The sequence below is a fragment of the Acromyrmex echinatior genome, chromosome 4 (assembly GCF_024713525.1).
Source record: "Acromyrmex echinatior isolate Ae372 chromosome 4, ASM2471352v2, whole genome shotgun sequence".
Lineage (NCBI taxonomy): Eukaryota > Metazoa > Arthropoda > Insecta > Hymenoptera > Formicidae > Acromyrmex > Acromyrmex echinatior.
This window is the reverse complement of record NC_141855.1, coordinates 926,801-940,520: the sequence shown is the minus strand read 5'-3', so window position 1 is coordinate 940,520 and position 13,720 is coordinate 926,801. Positions and strand designations below refer to the sequence as shown.

At 37.7% G+C, this 13,720-nt stretch overlaps 1 protein-coding gene and 1 long non-coding RNA gene across 8 annotated transcripts in view; one reads left to right on the top strand and one right to left on the bottom strand.

Annotated features, from left to right (window-relative positions):
* Positions 1–5: 5 nt before the first annotated feature.
* cher (filamin A protein cher) overlaps positions 6–13,720 on the bottom strand; it is a 55,555-nt gene continuing 41,840 nt past the window's right edge. For 6 of the 7 annotated variants that reach the window (XM_087405973.1, XM_011058576.2, XM_087405974.1 and 3 more), the window contains 7 exons: positions 9,299–9,439; positions 8,475–8,777; positions 6,550–7,608; positions 3,545–3,738; positions 2,117–2,558; positions 1,731–1,934; positions 6–1,376 (listed from right to left, as the gene is read on the bottom strand). In XM_087405973.1, coding sequence (XP_087262099.1) covers positions 1,192–1,376; positions 1,731–1,934; positions 2,117–2,558; positions 3,545–3,738; positions 6,550–7,608; positions 8,475–8,777; positions 9,299–9,439 — 2,528 coding nt within the window. In that variant the 3' untranslated portion in view covers positions 6–1,191. Of the gene's footprint in view, positions 1,377–1,730; positions 1,935–2,116; positions 2,559–3,544; positions 3,739–6,549; positions 7,609–8,474; positions 8,778–9,298; positions 9,440–10,064; positions 10,405–13,720 lie in introns of those variants that run through there. The other variant, XM_011058578.2, reaches the window with a different exon arrangement.
* On the top strand, positions 11,308–13,092 carry LOC147909854 (uncharacterized). The gene is made up of 2 exons (XR_015545034.1): positions 11,308–11,786; positions 11,880–13,092. It is a non-coding gene; the product is annotated as an uncharacterized LOC147909854 (long non-coding RNA).

Sequence of the window (13,720 nt, the reverse complement as noted above, 5' to 3'; positions counted from 1 at the left end):
CCATATAATAAATATATTATTTATTTAACTTCTATATTATTATAATAATAATCAGTTGCAGTATATTTAATCTATACTTACAAAGAAACGGTCCAAACTGTCCTTCATTGATTTTTATTTTGAAGAATTGCAGAACAGCAAAAAATAAGACATGTATCTTTTTATCTGTAGATGCTTTCTTATACATTTACAAGATTAAGATAATCAAACCCTATATATTTTAATTTTAATCAAATATCGATTAAAATTGTATAATATATGAAAAAAAAATCTTTTAGGAGAAAAATGTTACGATATTTTACGCTTTCGCAATTATGTATTTGTTGAAAAAAAAAATTTTTTGAGTATATTCCCTCTTCTCTCCCATTATTATAAATTAAGGTTGACTCGTGAACGGTTTTAACTTTTAAACACACACACACACACACACACACACACACACACACACACACACACACACACACACATACATGCAAAAAGAACATATAAAAATATATGTGTCTTATTTTTAGCTGTTATATAATAAAACTCATTAAAATCGATGAGAGATCGTTCCATTGTTTCCTCAATAATGAATAATATATAACATAATCAAGATTTGACTTGGGTGCGACATGAAGCGTCTTTGCATATGTCTTTGTATATGGTACTGCATGTGTGTGATTCTGTCGAATAATATATCTCTGTATGTATTATATCGAATCAAAGGCACAATTGGTGTTTTTGAACAAACAGTAATTGACCTACATGTTCCTCCGTCATTTTAACTTCTAATTGCGATTCTACTCTGTTTCGAATTCAGCAAAAATCGTCAATTCTAAGATGTCAAAATTATCCCCAAGACTTTGAAAGAATGAACGAATGAATTATGTTGGCGAGAAGTCATATCGCAATTTTATCATCAGAGCGTCATAATTGTCTTGTGTGTACGATTGGTATTCTAGAAATCGAGATAACGTGCGTCGTTTCAACGTAGGCCGGATCGTTTTAGATGTATCTTTTAACAATAGTTAATGTTAAATTACAAATTTACGTTCGAGAATCTAAATTGGCACTTAATTCGTTTCTGTACTCGGCGAAGATGAATATGAACTCGAAGACCCATGCAATTTACAACGAAATGACGCATGACTCTATTTTATTGACCGTCGTTGCGGTTGCAGATGCGTTATGTCTGGATGCTGGTTCGGCTTAAACCTCGACCTTATAAGGTGAACCGGGGATGTGATCGTCGCCCCACTTGACGATCACGATGTACTCGCCTCGCTCGCGCACCAGATAACTCACGTTGTAATTGTTCCGACCTGTGTGCTTTACGAAGACTTCCTCACATGGTCCTTTGGGCCCGTACACGCCCACGTAGAGAATATTATTACCTGCAATTACGACACTGATTAGCAATTTCAAGTAATTACTCGAAAAGTTAATTAATTCTCATGCTAGTTGTACATTGCTTAAAATATCATCTGGATTTACTCATTAAAATATATAAACGATACACTCTCTAAAACTTTTAGACTAAATGTCATTCTAAAGAGTGAAATCTTACTTTTGAAGATTGAAAACTGAACCACTCTTTTCCAAGACTAGCTCAATTTTCATTCTTTAAAATATAAGATTTCACTCTAAAGAATTTAGAGTGAAATGTAATCAATAAGTTAACGAAGCTTAATTGTGAGAAATATATTTTTATATATTTTTATGAATCGATAACAAACAAGATTACATACCAGCGTCTCCCGCATGCACAGTGAATTGATTTTGTTTTCCTAAGTAAGCTTTCTTGAGGCCCATGCCTTTACTCGTCACCTTGCCCGCATCAGACTTAAACAATGGCAATATCGGTCCAGTTTGCTTGCTTTTCGATATCTTTTGCACGGTCTCTACAACGATCGAGCTTGTCTCTTGCGCGCCTCTCTCCGCCAAATCCGCGCCTGGAAGAGACAGTATTTATTTTTTCCAATGCCGCTCTTTCTATTAAGTTTTGTTGCATAATTTATAAATTATTCTAACATTTTAAAAATACAATAATTTATAAATTGTGTCCATAGGCTTGGAATGTTAGAATAAGTTATAAATTATGCATACGTTATTGCAAGTACATAAGAATACGCACCTGTGCAAGGAACCTTGTATGGTGAACCGACGATGTGATAGCCGTTGTACTTGATGCTGATATAATAATCGCCTGGTACCAAAGGCGTGTACCTGACCTTGTAACCCTCCTCGACTTCGGTACAGTCCATAGCGACCTTGCTGGGTCCATCCACAGTAACTCCCAGCGCTCCGCTGCCCGCATTGCAGGTGTCGATGATGAAATCGGTTTTCTGACCGGTCTTGATCTCCTTTAGACCGTTGCCATAGGCGTGCAACGCCGCTGGATCAGCGTCCACTTTACCAACTTTGACACGATAGGGACTACCCGATATATGCACTCCGTTGAACTTGAGGTGGATTTGATGGATGCCGTTCTCCGTCGGCATGAATCTTACCGAGTATGTGTCCGCATCAATACTCTGGATGAAGCAGTCGTCCTGGGTGCCGCTTGGTGATACAAGCTGGAAGGATAACGAATAATTAATGCGACTCAGAAGATCAACTTTTAACCCTTAACTATAGTTATAAAAATTACACCTAAGTTCTAAACTTTATTTAAAGTAATCTAAAGCGTTCTGTTTAAAGTACAAAATACGAGTAAATATCCGTCTTATAGTCACTAATGGAAAAAGGTTTAAGTTTTTCAAAAATTTATCTTCATATGAAATTTATTAAAATATATTAAAGTTTGTTTTTGAGAATCTTTAGTAAACTTTCTTACGAATAACGTACGAAAAAAATTAAATGATTAGCGAAGTCACAATGGCACAATTCTAGTATTGAATTGTGCGTTGTTTATAAATACAAAATCTTTTCTCGATATTTCATATTATAAATACAAAATCTTTTCTCATTTATTGCATACTTCAAAGCATTTAATTTCTTTCTATATAATCTAAAAATTTTATGATACTTCGTGTCCAAAGATTAAGTATTAGGTGTTGGAATTAATTCGTAGCGTTTTACAAGTGATGGGAAGTACTTTCATTAATGTATTTTTTAATGCTCATGTGAAATAAATAACATTCTTTCATTAAAAACGCTACGAATTAATTCCAACACCTAATATATTATATGACATCATATGACTCAGTGTTTTTCTAGTGAATCGTTGAGTCGCAAAAAGCCGAGTTGAAGAAAATGAAACACGACTTTCAAGCGAGCGACCACCAAGAGGTACTCTTACGAGGATGACGGAAACACTATCACTTTGTGTCGAAATCCTCCATGTGACTCATTCAGCTATGTGCATATGGCGACCAGTAAAAATACGTTCGCGATCCCACCTACGCGGTCTGATGTAGTGACGACTATTTCACAAGCGCACGAGTTATTTACGGCGTTTCTCCTCTCTTTCGCAAGGATGTGTATCGCGGTGAGTTAAACTCGCGAATGTCACAGCCCCTCGAAGGACTGTCCTCGTTACCAGCGAGGAAAGGGATTTTACCTTCCCGTCCAGTTCACCCTTGGCGCCGTTCTTGCGCACCAGGAAGGTGCATGGCTTGTCGGGCTGCACTCCACTTTCGGGAAACTGCGCGACCTCGAGTTTGTGTGCGTCGCCCATCGCTGGTGAAATGTAAACCTTGTGCGGCGAGTCAGGGATGTGCTGATCGTTGAACTTGATTCCCACCCTATATTCGCCTGAAAAGAAGCAATGCACATTTTAATAAATTAGTAGATTAATATAAAATTGCTAGTATGAGACTTTTTAAACAGTAAGCACATAGTCCCCAACGTTTTTCAAGAAAGTATAACGCATAATTCTGATTTATATTTTTTGTTTGTTTATTTAATGCTCAATTAATATAAATTTTAATCTTAATTAACTTTTCATTTTTTTTTCTAGTTCTAAGAATTAAAAAATGATGAAGAGCAAGTTGAACCGAGATTAAAGTTAATCTTCATCACTGGTAGAAACGGGCATTATTTAAATAAAAATTAACTTTTAAAGGAATAATAGTTTTTGTTTTGGAATATTTTATATAATATAATATAGTAAAGAAAAAATAATTAAAATATATAGAGACTGTTACTTATAGTAGACTGTTACTTCAATAATTATTAATACGTGGAAATTGAGGATATCTACAAAGTAGTCATGTTCATTATTTCCAAATAAAACGCGGTGGCTAAATAAATCACGGAACGTTCAAAGCGAACTGTGTTTTATATCCATCAAATCAGGAAAAGTTCAGGGAAATATCCGCCCAAGAATCGAACTAACCATCGCCTTGCTGAGACTCCTGCGACTCGTTTCCGGTCAGGACGATCTGCGTGGTGGCTGTGAAGGTAGCCATCGACCCCGGACTACGTCACGGATTTCGAAAATGAAAGTCCAACGTGAAGGAAACACGTGGAGGTTCTTGGCGGGTGAAACAAACGAAGAGGAAATCAGGAGTAGTTGGAAGGATTCGATCGAGAAGGGAGAATGGAAAGCGCAAGAGAAAAAAGAAAAGGAACGAAGAGGAAGTAAAAGAGTGGAAAAGAAAAAAAAAGAGACGAACGATCGCAGCTGTAACCGAAGGTTGGTCGCGTACCACTACTTTTCCTCAGGTCGATCGTGATCTCGATTCGTCGGCGAGCTTTCTCCCCCCTCGTTCCCCACACCCCCGTGTTTCTGTTTTGCTCGCGCCCCCGTACCCCCGTCGGTCTCCCCACCGCGTCAAAATCTGCTCCCACGGGGTCCAAATATAACCATCGCGTGTTAATCCGCGTCCAGCCACGTAGTGGCCAACTGCGGGGCCAAAATATGGATTCACCTTAACAAATATAGACGGTGATATTTCGGGAATCGAGAAAGAGAGAGAAGGGGAGAGGGTGGGAGGGGAAGGGAGGGAGAGGGAGAGAGAGAGAGAGAGAGAGAGATGGACAATCAACAGAACAGAAGAGAGGGGTAGAGAGACATTATGGACGATGATGGATCAACGAGCAGTCGAGTCAGATTCATTAACACTTTGGATGACCAACGTTGATCTACGTTCGTAGTTATGGTGCACATGTAAACCCGACCGCGTGTGAATACATGGTATTTCAATATTAACAGAAAATTTACAATAATAACTATACTTAGATGAATTAAAATTTGTTAAAAATTTGTAAAAATCAGTGACTACAATGCAGATATTTAAGACTAAAGACGGAAGCTACATTGTCTACTTTATCAAATCATTTATGGCCTTGGTATAAAATAAATACTTTGACAAAATGTTTTATATATCAAATTATTTAAAAATATTTAAAAAATATTATTAATTGTTTAAGATTAAAAATACTATGCAATCATGAAACAATCGTAGAATAATTGTCAGAAAAAAGATAGCTAAAAAAAGATATCGAATCCCAAAAAAGTTTGGAAATCGGTAGCATTATATTTTTTTTAGTTATAGAATTTTCGTAAGTAGAGTAATATTTCGTTTTATATTTTAGGAAATCTTTAAGTATAATTTAATTACCGCGTGATTAAATTTACATGATTAAATCCAACACCAGTCATGAGTGGTTTAGTTCGTGTGGATATCGTCGGCGATCCATAAAATTCGTGTGGATAATTTTGGAACGCTCGTGAGTCATTCGGCTGACAGTACGCAATCGATTAGGTGCGACGAATAATCTATCAAAGTGCAAAGTATACATAAATGTCGTTTAAAAGAATTTATTTAATGAATAAATTTATAAATACTTAGTAATCGATATTACCATCTTTTCAAGGCGCAAATTGTCTTCTAGACTCATACTATTAGTTAGGAATAGATTGGCAAAAGTCCATCTTTATCACTATATTGTAACATTTTATGAATACTTCAAATGATGGATTGGTAATTCGTAAATGTTACAGTTACGAATTAAGTTGAAAACGTATAACTCGCGCGTGCAACGACTTTAAACACAAATATTGCTTCACTTTTCATAGAATTTTGCAATGACCATTAGCGGATCTACGGAGGAGAGGCACAAGGACCATGGCCTTCTTTAGATCCAGAAGTATTTTTTAATTTAAGAAACTTCTAAATATAGAAATCATAGATCCTATTATATTATTCTTTTTTTGTATTAATGTAATTCTAAATGAAATGTTTTATTAATTATACATTTAAATAATATTTTTTTCAATGTAATAATTTGAGGCATTGAATGGCCTGCTCGGTGCGAATGACTCGCGATCTGTAAATTTGGGTTCAATCCCACATGCGCGATTTTTCACCGCGATTTTTAAGGAGCCGAAAATGGCCCCACTTGATGATTAAGACACCTTTGATCACCAATGCCGTTCGAATTCAGTGTTAAACTGCATCCCATATATCAAATATAGCTCCCATATTGAACTTTTTATATTTGACCTTAAAAAATTTTCGCTTGCAGCGAATCAATGATCACTTCCTCGACAAATTTCTGAATCCGCCAATGACGATGACCACCGCGTATAAACAAAAGGATAACACACTCATAACTTACCGGGTTCACTAACGACGTAGCTAACATAACAACTGCCGTCCTTGCGATCCTTGAAATCTATTTGTGCCTTGCTAGGCCCCTCGACGGAGACGGCAAGAGTACCCGCGCCCGCTTCCCTGGTCCAGATGTTGAATTCGCATGGCTCGCCTTGCTCTCCCCTTTCTAGACCGGGTCCACCCGCGTGAACTCTGTGCGCACCACCGTCCCTAAGCGGACCTACAGTGAACTGGAAAGGCGAGCCAGGGATGTGCATGGACTTGTAACGCACGGATACCGTGTGCACGCCCAACTCCTTAGGCACGAATGCTACCGCGTAGATGCCATCCTCGGCCTCCTTGATTTCGGCATCTTCAGTGACACCGCCAGGTGACGTGACAGTGGCGGCGAGATCAAAGGACGTGATACCAGGCATCTTGAAGGTCAATTTACATTGATTGCCGACCTCGGTAATTGGCACAGCCTCTCGCTGTCTTTGAATCTTCTCTCTCTGTCGGTTGCTACCCTCTCCGCTAACTTTGACGGTGAATGGCGAGCCCTCGACGTGGTGGTCCGCAAACTTCAAATTCATGATGTAATAACCGGGCTCGGTGGGCTTGTAAGAGATGTTAAGAGTGCCGTCCTCGTTGTCCTTGCATTGGATCTCGGCTTTGCTCGGGCCTTCCATCGAAAGGGAGAGACCACCAAAACCAGCATTCCTCGTATCAATTGAAAATTTGTTCTCCACATGGGTCTTACCCTCCTTCAGACCGGGACCGGAAACTTTAACTTTCTTTGCGTCACCGACCTCGCGATCTTTCACGTCGATCTTGAAGGGGGAATTCGGTATGTGCTTGCCCATTCTCTTCACGCTCACGGTATGCTCGCCTGCTTCACGCGGCGTAAACGACACACACATGTTACCGCTTCCCGGCATCTTCTTTAGGAAACACGGCTCCTCCAGACCACTGGGTGCCGTGATGGACGCATTTAGAGATTTGATATCAGCGTCAGACACCTTACCCGGCAGCTGCACTTCGCTAGAAGAACCTACAGAGATCTGATTCCTCTTACGGCCCTCGCCTAAAAACGACAAATTTTTAATTGTTTTAATTTGTTTTAATTATAAAATCATTATAAAAAAATGAAAATCAAAATTTTAGAAACAAAGAGTTATAGGGATACATAATATATTAACATATAATATATTATTAGGTGTTGGAATTAATTCGTAGCGTTTTACAAGTGATGGGAAGTACTTTCATTAATGTATTTTTTAATGCTCATGTGAAATAAATAACATTCTTTCATTAAAAAACGCTACGAATTAATTCCAACACCTAATAACAAAAAAATTTAAAATATTATTAGAATAGTAATAATAAATTCTTATTTAATAGTCCTTCAGTTTTATAAGAAATAAAAATTAGAACCCTTGTGTGTACGAGACGAGATTCAAGACCGAGATCACTTGTAACATTCGAGACCGAGATCTATAATAGCATAACGAGATCGAGATTGTTTAAAATTCTCGTCGAGATCTCATCAATTTTTACAAATGTTTAAAGCTATCTCATCATTTCGTTTTATTCACATTGACTTTATTTACAAAAATAAATTCATTTATGATATCACGATTTAATATGGTCACTATCATGGTGACTATCTCAGAATCATTGATATAAATTATTAAAATCTTATTCTTCAAATTATTTTAGGAGTAAGATAGAAATACCAGTTATGTAATATACAATACTTTTGTGTAAAAAAAATTTTAATAAATACATTCATTTATACTCACAAATAAAACTATTTCTTTTGCATTTGTTAAACTATTTTTTGCTAATCGCGTTGAGATCTCGTCAAGATGCTTGTTCCAAGATTTTTCGAGCTCGAAATTGCAGAAATCTCGTCTCATCTCATCTCGTGCCAATCTCTAATCCACTTACCCGTGATTTTGGCGACAAAAGGACTGCCTCTGATATGCTTATCGCCAAACTTAACAGTAATTTTGTATTCTCCGGGTGCGGTAGGTAGATAAGATACCGATACCGTGCCATCCTTGTTGTCGTGACAGCTTATTTCGGCTTTACTAGGCCCTTCGACAGCTAACGAAAGACCACCTGCACCGGCACCTTTCGTCGAGATGGTGAAGTTTCCAGGTTCACCGCAAACGCCGTAAACCAAACCTGGTCCATACGCTGTTACATATCCACTCGCCAAAGAATCGACATGGAATTTGTAGGGAGAACCTAGCAATAAAATCATATATTAATATAAAACACATAGACGGACATTTGTTTTATATAAATAATTTTTTATATAAATTATTTATTATCTCTCTGCTTTTACTTTCTTTTTTAACAAAACTATATAAATTACCTGAAAAATGTTATATTTATATAATTACTCGTGAAATTATAATTTTGATCTAAATATCGATTTAATGAGATATTACAATAAATAATATATAAAAAATGTTTTTTTATTTGAGAGAAGGTAATTATCTACATTATGTTTAATGATGGTCGCGCGTGAAGTGAATTAATTTGTCAGACGGGGAGATTTATTATTAGCGTAAATTGGCGCTCGTGAGATCCATTACACGGAGAATGAAATTTCATATAGCTTCTGTGTTTCAGGATCGTATGGATCGCACACGCATCGTACATTAGCGCGTTATTCTTGGAATGCTCTGTGAACCTCCTGTGATCGATCGCACTTCATGATTGCGTAATCGCCGTTAATTTGCGAAATGAATGGATTAACTTACCCTGGACGTGTTCACCGTTAAATTTCACATAAATCTCATGAAGGCCCTCTTCCCTCGGCTCGTACTTGATAGATACCGTACCATCATGATTGTCCTCGATAACTGGCTTGTCCACGTTTCCGCTAGGCATCTTCACTTCAGCTGAAAACGAGTAAAGTGGCGTTCATCAGGCACATCTCAAGGACATCCGCGCGACATAGTTTCCTCGAGCGCGCCACGATTGGTTGGCACTGATGTACAAAATTGCTTTCGCACCCAAATAAGATTTCATATCAAAAATAACTACTTAATGTTTGTGTTTGTCATCTCTCGGTTTCATATTCAAAGATATACAGTAATTCGCACATAAATAATATTCCTCGAAAATAGAAAGATATATTTATTATCCTAACAGGTTTTAATAATTAAGTTAAACTTTGGTAATCGCATTTTAAAATGTATAGAAACGATTATTAATTTGAGTATATATCTTAAAAATTTGCAAAATTTTTGAAAAAAAAGAAAAGAAGGAAATGATAAGCCGATATTTTTTTCGATCAAAGATGCATATCAGAAAAAGTTGTGTTACACACGAAACTCACACATACTGTGATTATTAAGTATTTAATTTTTAAGTATTCACAAATTTGTGGTGGATAATGTAAAATAATTTTTCGGTTTACTGATAATACAATACGATTCCGAAATACGATGAATTACAAGTCATTTTAGATATTATGTGCTGAATTAGTCGAAGACAAATTGAGAGAGCTTTTGAAGACAAAACCTTTTTTCGTGTCGACGTAGAAAATGCTCTGGAAGATGAGCGGGGCGAAATCAAGCCCAGGTCCCGGAACTTCCTTCTTTTCTTGAACGCTCTTAGCGTAGCAGATCGGTCCGCGCGCAGGGCAGTTGAATTCGCTGAAGAATACGCTCTTCAACCAAGCTTTATAGAAGGTCGATACCTCCTGCCACGTGGCTGGTATTTCCGGTTCTCTATCTCCCCAAAACATATCTCCAACGAGTACACTTCAGAATCACGAGAATTTCCGTTGAAGCACTTGATGAACTATCGTTATTCTGATCGTGCGATTGCACGATCTTTTTATTCTAAATCGTCGCAAAAATTAATCGCGTTTTTTTTTAAACGAGAGAAAAATTATGTTGAGAAAATTTATCTATATTGTCAGAAGAGTAACAACGTATTTTATTTCTATGATTATATATATATATATATATATATATATAACGAGATACTGCAAACAATTTTCTTTTATATTTAATTTTCTCTGCGTAAAATAAAGATAGGATCTGTCTACAAGTCTAAAATAAAAAAAAATAATAAAACCATTTTTATTAAAATAAATTCCGATAAAAAATTGATTTGTATACTGCAATCCAAGTGCACAATCAGTGTCTTCATATATGTGTGTAATTTTTTCTGTATAAAAATAACACTATGTATATTATATCTTTATAAGTGTAAATCCATTTTTGTGTATGTGCACAATATGTTATTTTTATACGGAAAATTAAATCACACACACATATGAAGGCATTTATCATACACTTGGATTTGTAGTAGATATGCAAATCAATTTCGCTTAGAATAGCTTATTTTAATTAAAAATCAATTTTATCTTTTTTTATTTTGTAGACAGACTTTATTTTATTTTACACAGAAAAAATCAAATGTAAAAAAAATCTTACAGCACTTCCAAATATCGGTTGAGATGATTAAGTGAAAGGATCCAGTTACGAGCGCGCCGTCATGTGCGATAAACACCTCTTGGATGAGATCCCCTGAATAGACCGGCGTTGATAAATCTTCTCCGGTACCGAAACGACTGCACTAAAAAAAAAAATCAAGAATTCCCGAGGGGTTCCGCGGGGTAACCGACTTAAGGAGACCGACCGACTGACCGACCCACCGACCGACTAACCAAACGGATGTCTTCCGGCGTTCTCCAGCGATCTCGTTCGCGAGGTCTCCAGCCTGATGGCGCCTATCAGTCGACTTCACGAGGGCGCATCTCCGGCACGACTGACGGTCGCACGAGCGACCAAAGTCGGTCGGCGGCGAGGACGATGAGAGCTGGCCTGGGTGATCTTTTTTTCCAGCGTTAGCTACCAGAGGCCAGTTTCGTATCGTCTACTACAATTGCCAGTCTACCTTGTCCATCAAACATCATCGTCTTTCCCTCTTTCCCTCTCTCCCTGTTCAATCCTGATTTCTCTCTCTCTCTCTCTCTCTCTCTCCTCTTCTCTCCCTCTCTTTCATTTCGTCTTTCTTTACAAGCGACCTGTCTCTCTCTATTGGCTGTGCCACATGAGGATCACACGTACGCAGGAATATGACCAACGCATATATCTGTACACGCATACACGATCAGGGTGAACCTATGGAGGTTTACGCACGCGCTAATCCGAGGATTCCGCGGCTGGTGGGAGGAAGCGGATGGTCGACGTCGCGGCGCCTGCACCTGGTGCGCGAAAATTTATGACACAGGTATATCGGTGTATGAAAGTATATTTTATATACGTACATTACACGCGTTCGTTGTGTGCATGTACGTGTGCGCGCACGCGTGTGTATGTGTAGTAACCGCGGTTCGTCGAGTTGAGGATGGATCGGTTGCATAGCTGGTTACGTGACGGGATCAACGCTGGACGGGTCCGCTCGATCGGAGTAAATTGGGAACACGACGACGCGACCATCATTAGGCGTGCATGCGATGACGTTATTGCCAGGCGCTCGGGATATTGCTTTTGATTGCTAAAGAAGAGGGCTCGAGGTCGTCTTTGGAACGTGATACTTCTCGTGACGAGGTCCAATTAAACAAATTATTATTATAAATTGAAAAGAAACATTGTTATTCTTATTCTTACAATTAGAAATACTATCTCTGTTTTCTTCACATCAAAAATTTTTTGTGGAAACTTGATAAGTACATCTTCCAATGCTATATAAGAATGAGAAAGTTCTTTTATTTAAAAAATTAATATGTATATAGTTACACTTTGTATTTCCCTCTAATTTTTTTGTTTAATTTTAATCTTTCGTAGCCACACTGGATCTTTTTTTGCTCAAATGAAATTTTACTATGAAATTTCTTGACACAAGTTTTAATTTTTCTTAAATAAAAGTTTTAACATTTAAATAACTATTTGGCAACATAGTTGAAAAGTAATTCTGATTTTTTTCTAGATTTTCTGAAAACTTAGGAAACAATAGGTAAAAAAATTTGAGCTGATCGAAAAAGATCCAGGCTACAAAGTAAATAAAAATATGTGTACTTAAGGGTTAATTTATTGTATATTTAAAGAATTACGTTTGAGATACGTAGAAAAGAATAAATATACATTACACATTAATAATATAATAAATGATATAGTGATTTGGTTTCGAATTTAAGCGAACTCGGAACATAAAAGTCGCAGAGAAATATTTTTTTGAAATATTTTTTAAATATCTTGCATCTCCGATTCTTTTCCATTTCTTCCTTTTCATTCCTTCTTTACAGGAGGTTACGTAAATTATCACGTGGAAGGAATCCCGGAATTCTCAAGATAGACAAGACAGAAATTTTGACGCGTAATATCCTGTCTACGCTTCCGTGATTATCGTTTCATTTACCAAAAGGAAGTCGTCAAGCAAGCGAACCGATTCGCACGAATCTCTCATTTAACACGCCCCACAGCCGTTATGATGAAGAGGAACGGGTGTCGGCTGGACCTGAGTAATTACGGACAAGCGTGATGCGCTTACTCGCACCGTGCAATATTATTCGTGTATGTATTGGTGCGCGTCAAAAGTTCTCGAAGGTATTAGCCAGAAAATCAACGACCTGATTCAAAGTGATCTTTCATCCTAATCCAACTTCCGTCCCTAGTTTCTGTATTCCTAGACGTGATATAAACATCATGAAATAAAACTATTATTATTTTGCGAATTGAAGACAGAAACACATTTACGTACAAGATTGCAGCGGGATTCCAGCAACAAGATAATGATCTCTTGGCAAGATGTAAACCACCGTCCGGAATCAAATCGCGCGGGTTCGTCGACCGGAAAATCGCTCCAGTTGATCTTCGCATACCGAGAGAAATCCGGACTAGGGGATGAAGAAGCAAATTAGTGGACGTGGAAGGGATCGATCTTTTTCTGGACCTGCCATCGTCCTCGGTCGCTCGGAATCTCGAGGCTCGGCTTTGGACCAGCCACGAGTACGTGCATCCGGAGCCACTTAATCACCCAATATTAATATCGCGGACAGTGCGTCGCGCTTATCCGACATACATACCATCCTTCCACGCGCCGGGCTGTCCAGCCATATTTTTGGCAAGGTGGTGGATAAAGCGCGAATACGAATCCGTCGTGTCTGTCATTTGAATACGCGTTGGTCAATCGTGAAGCATTACATATAATTGAATCACATTACT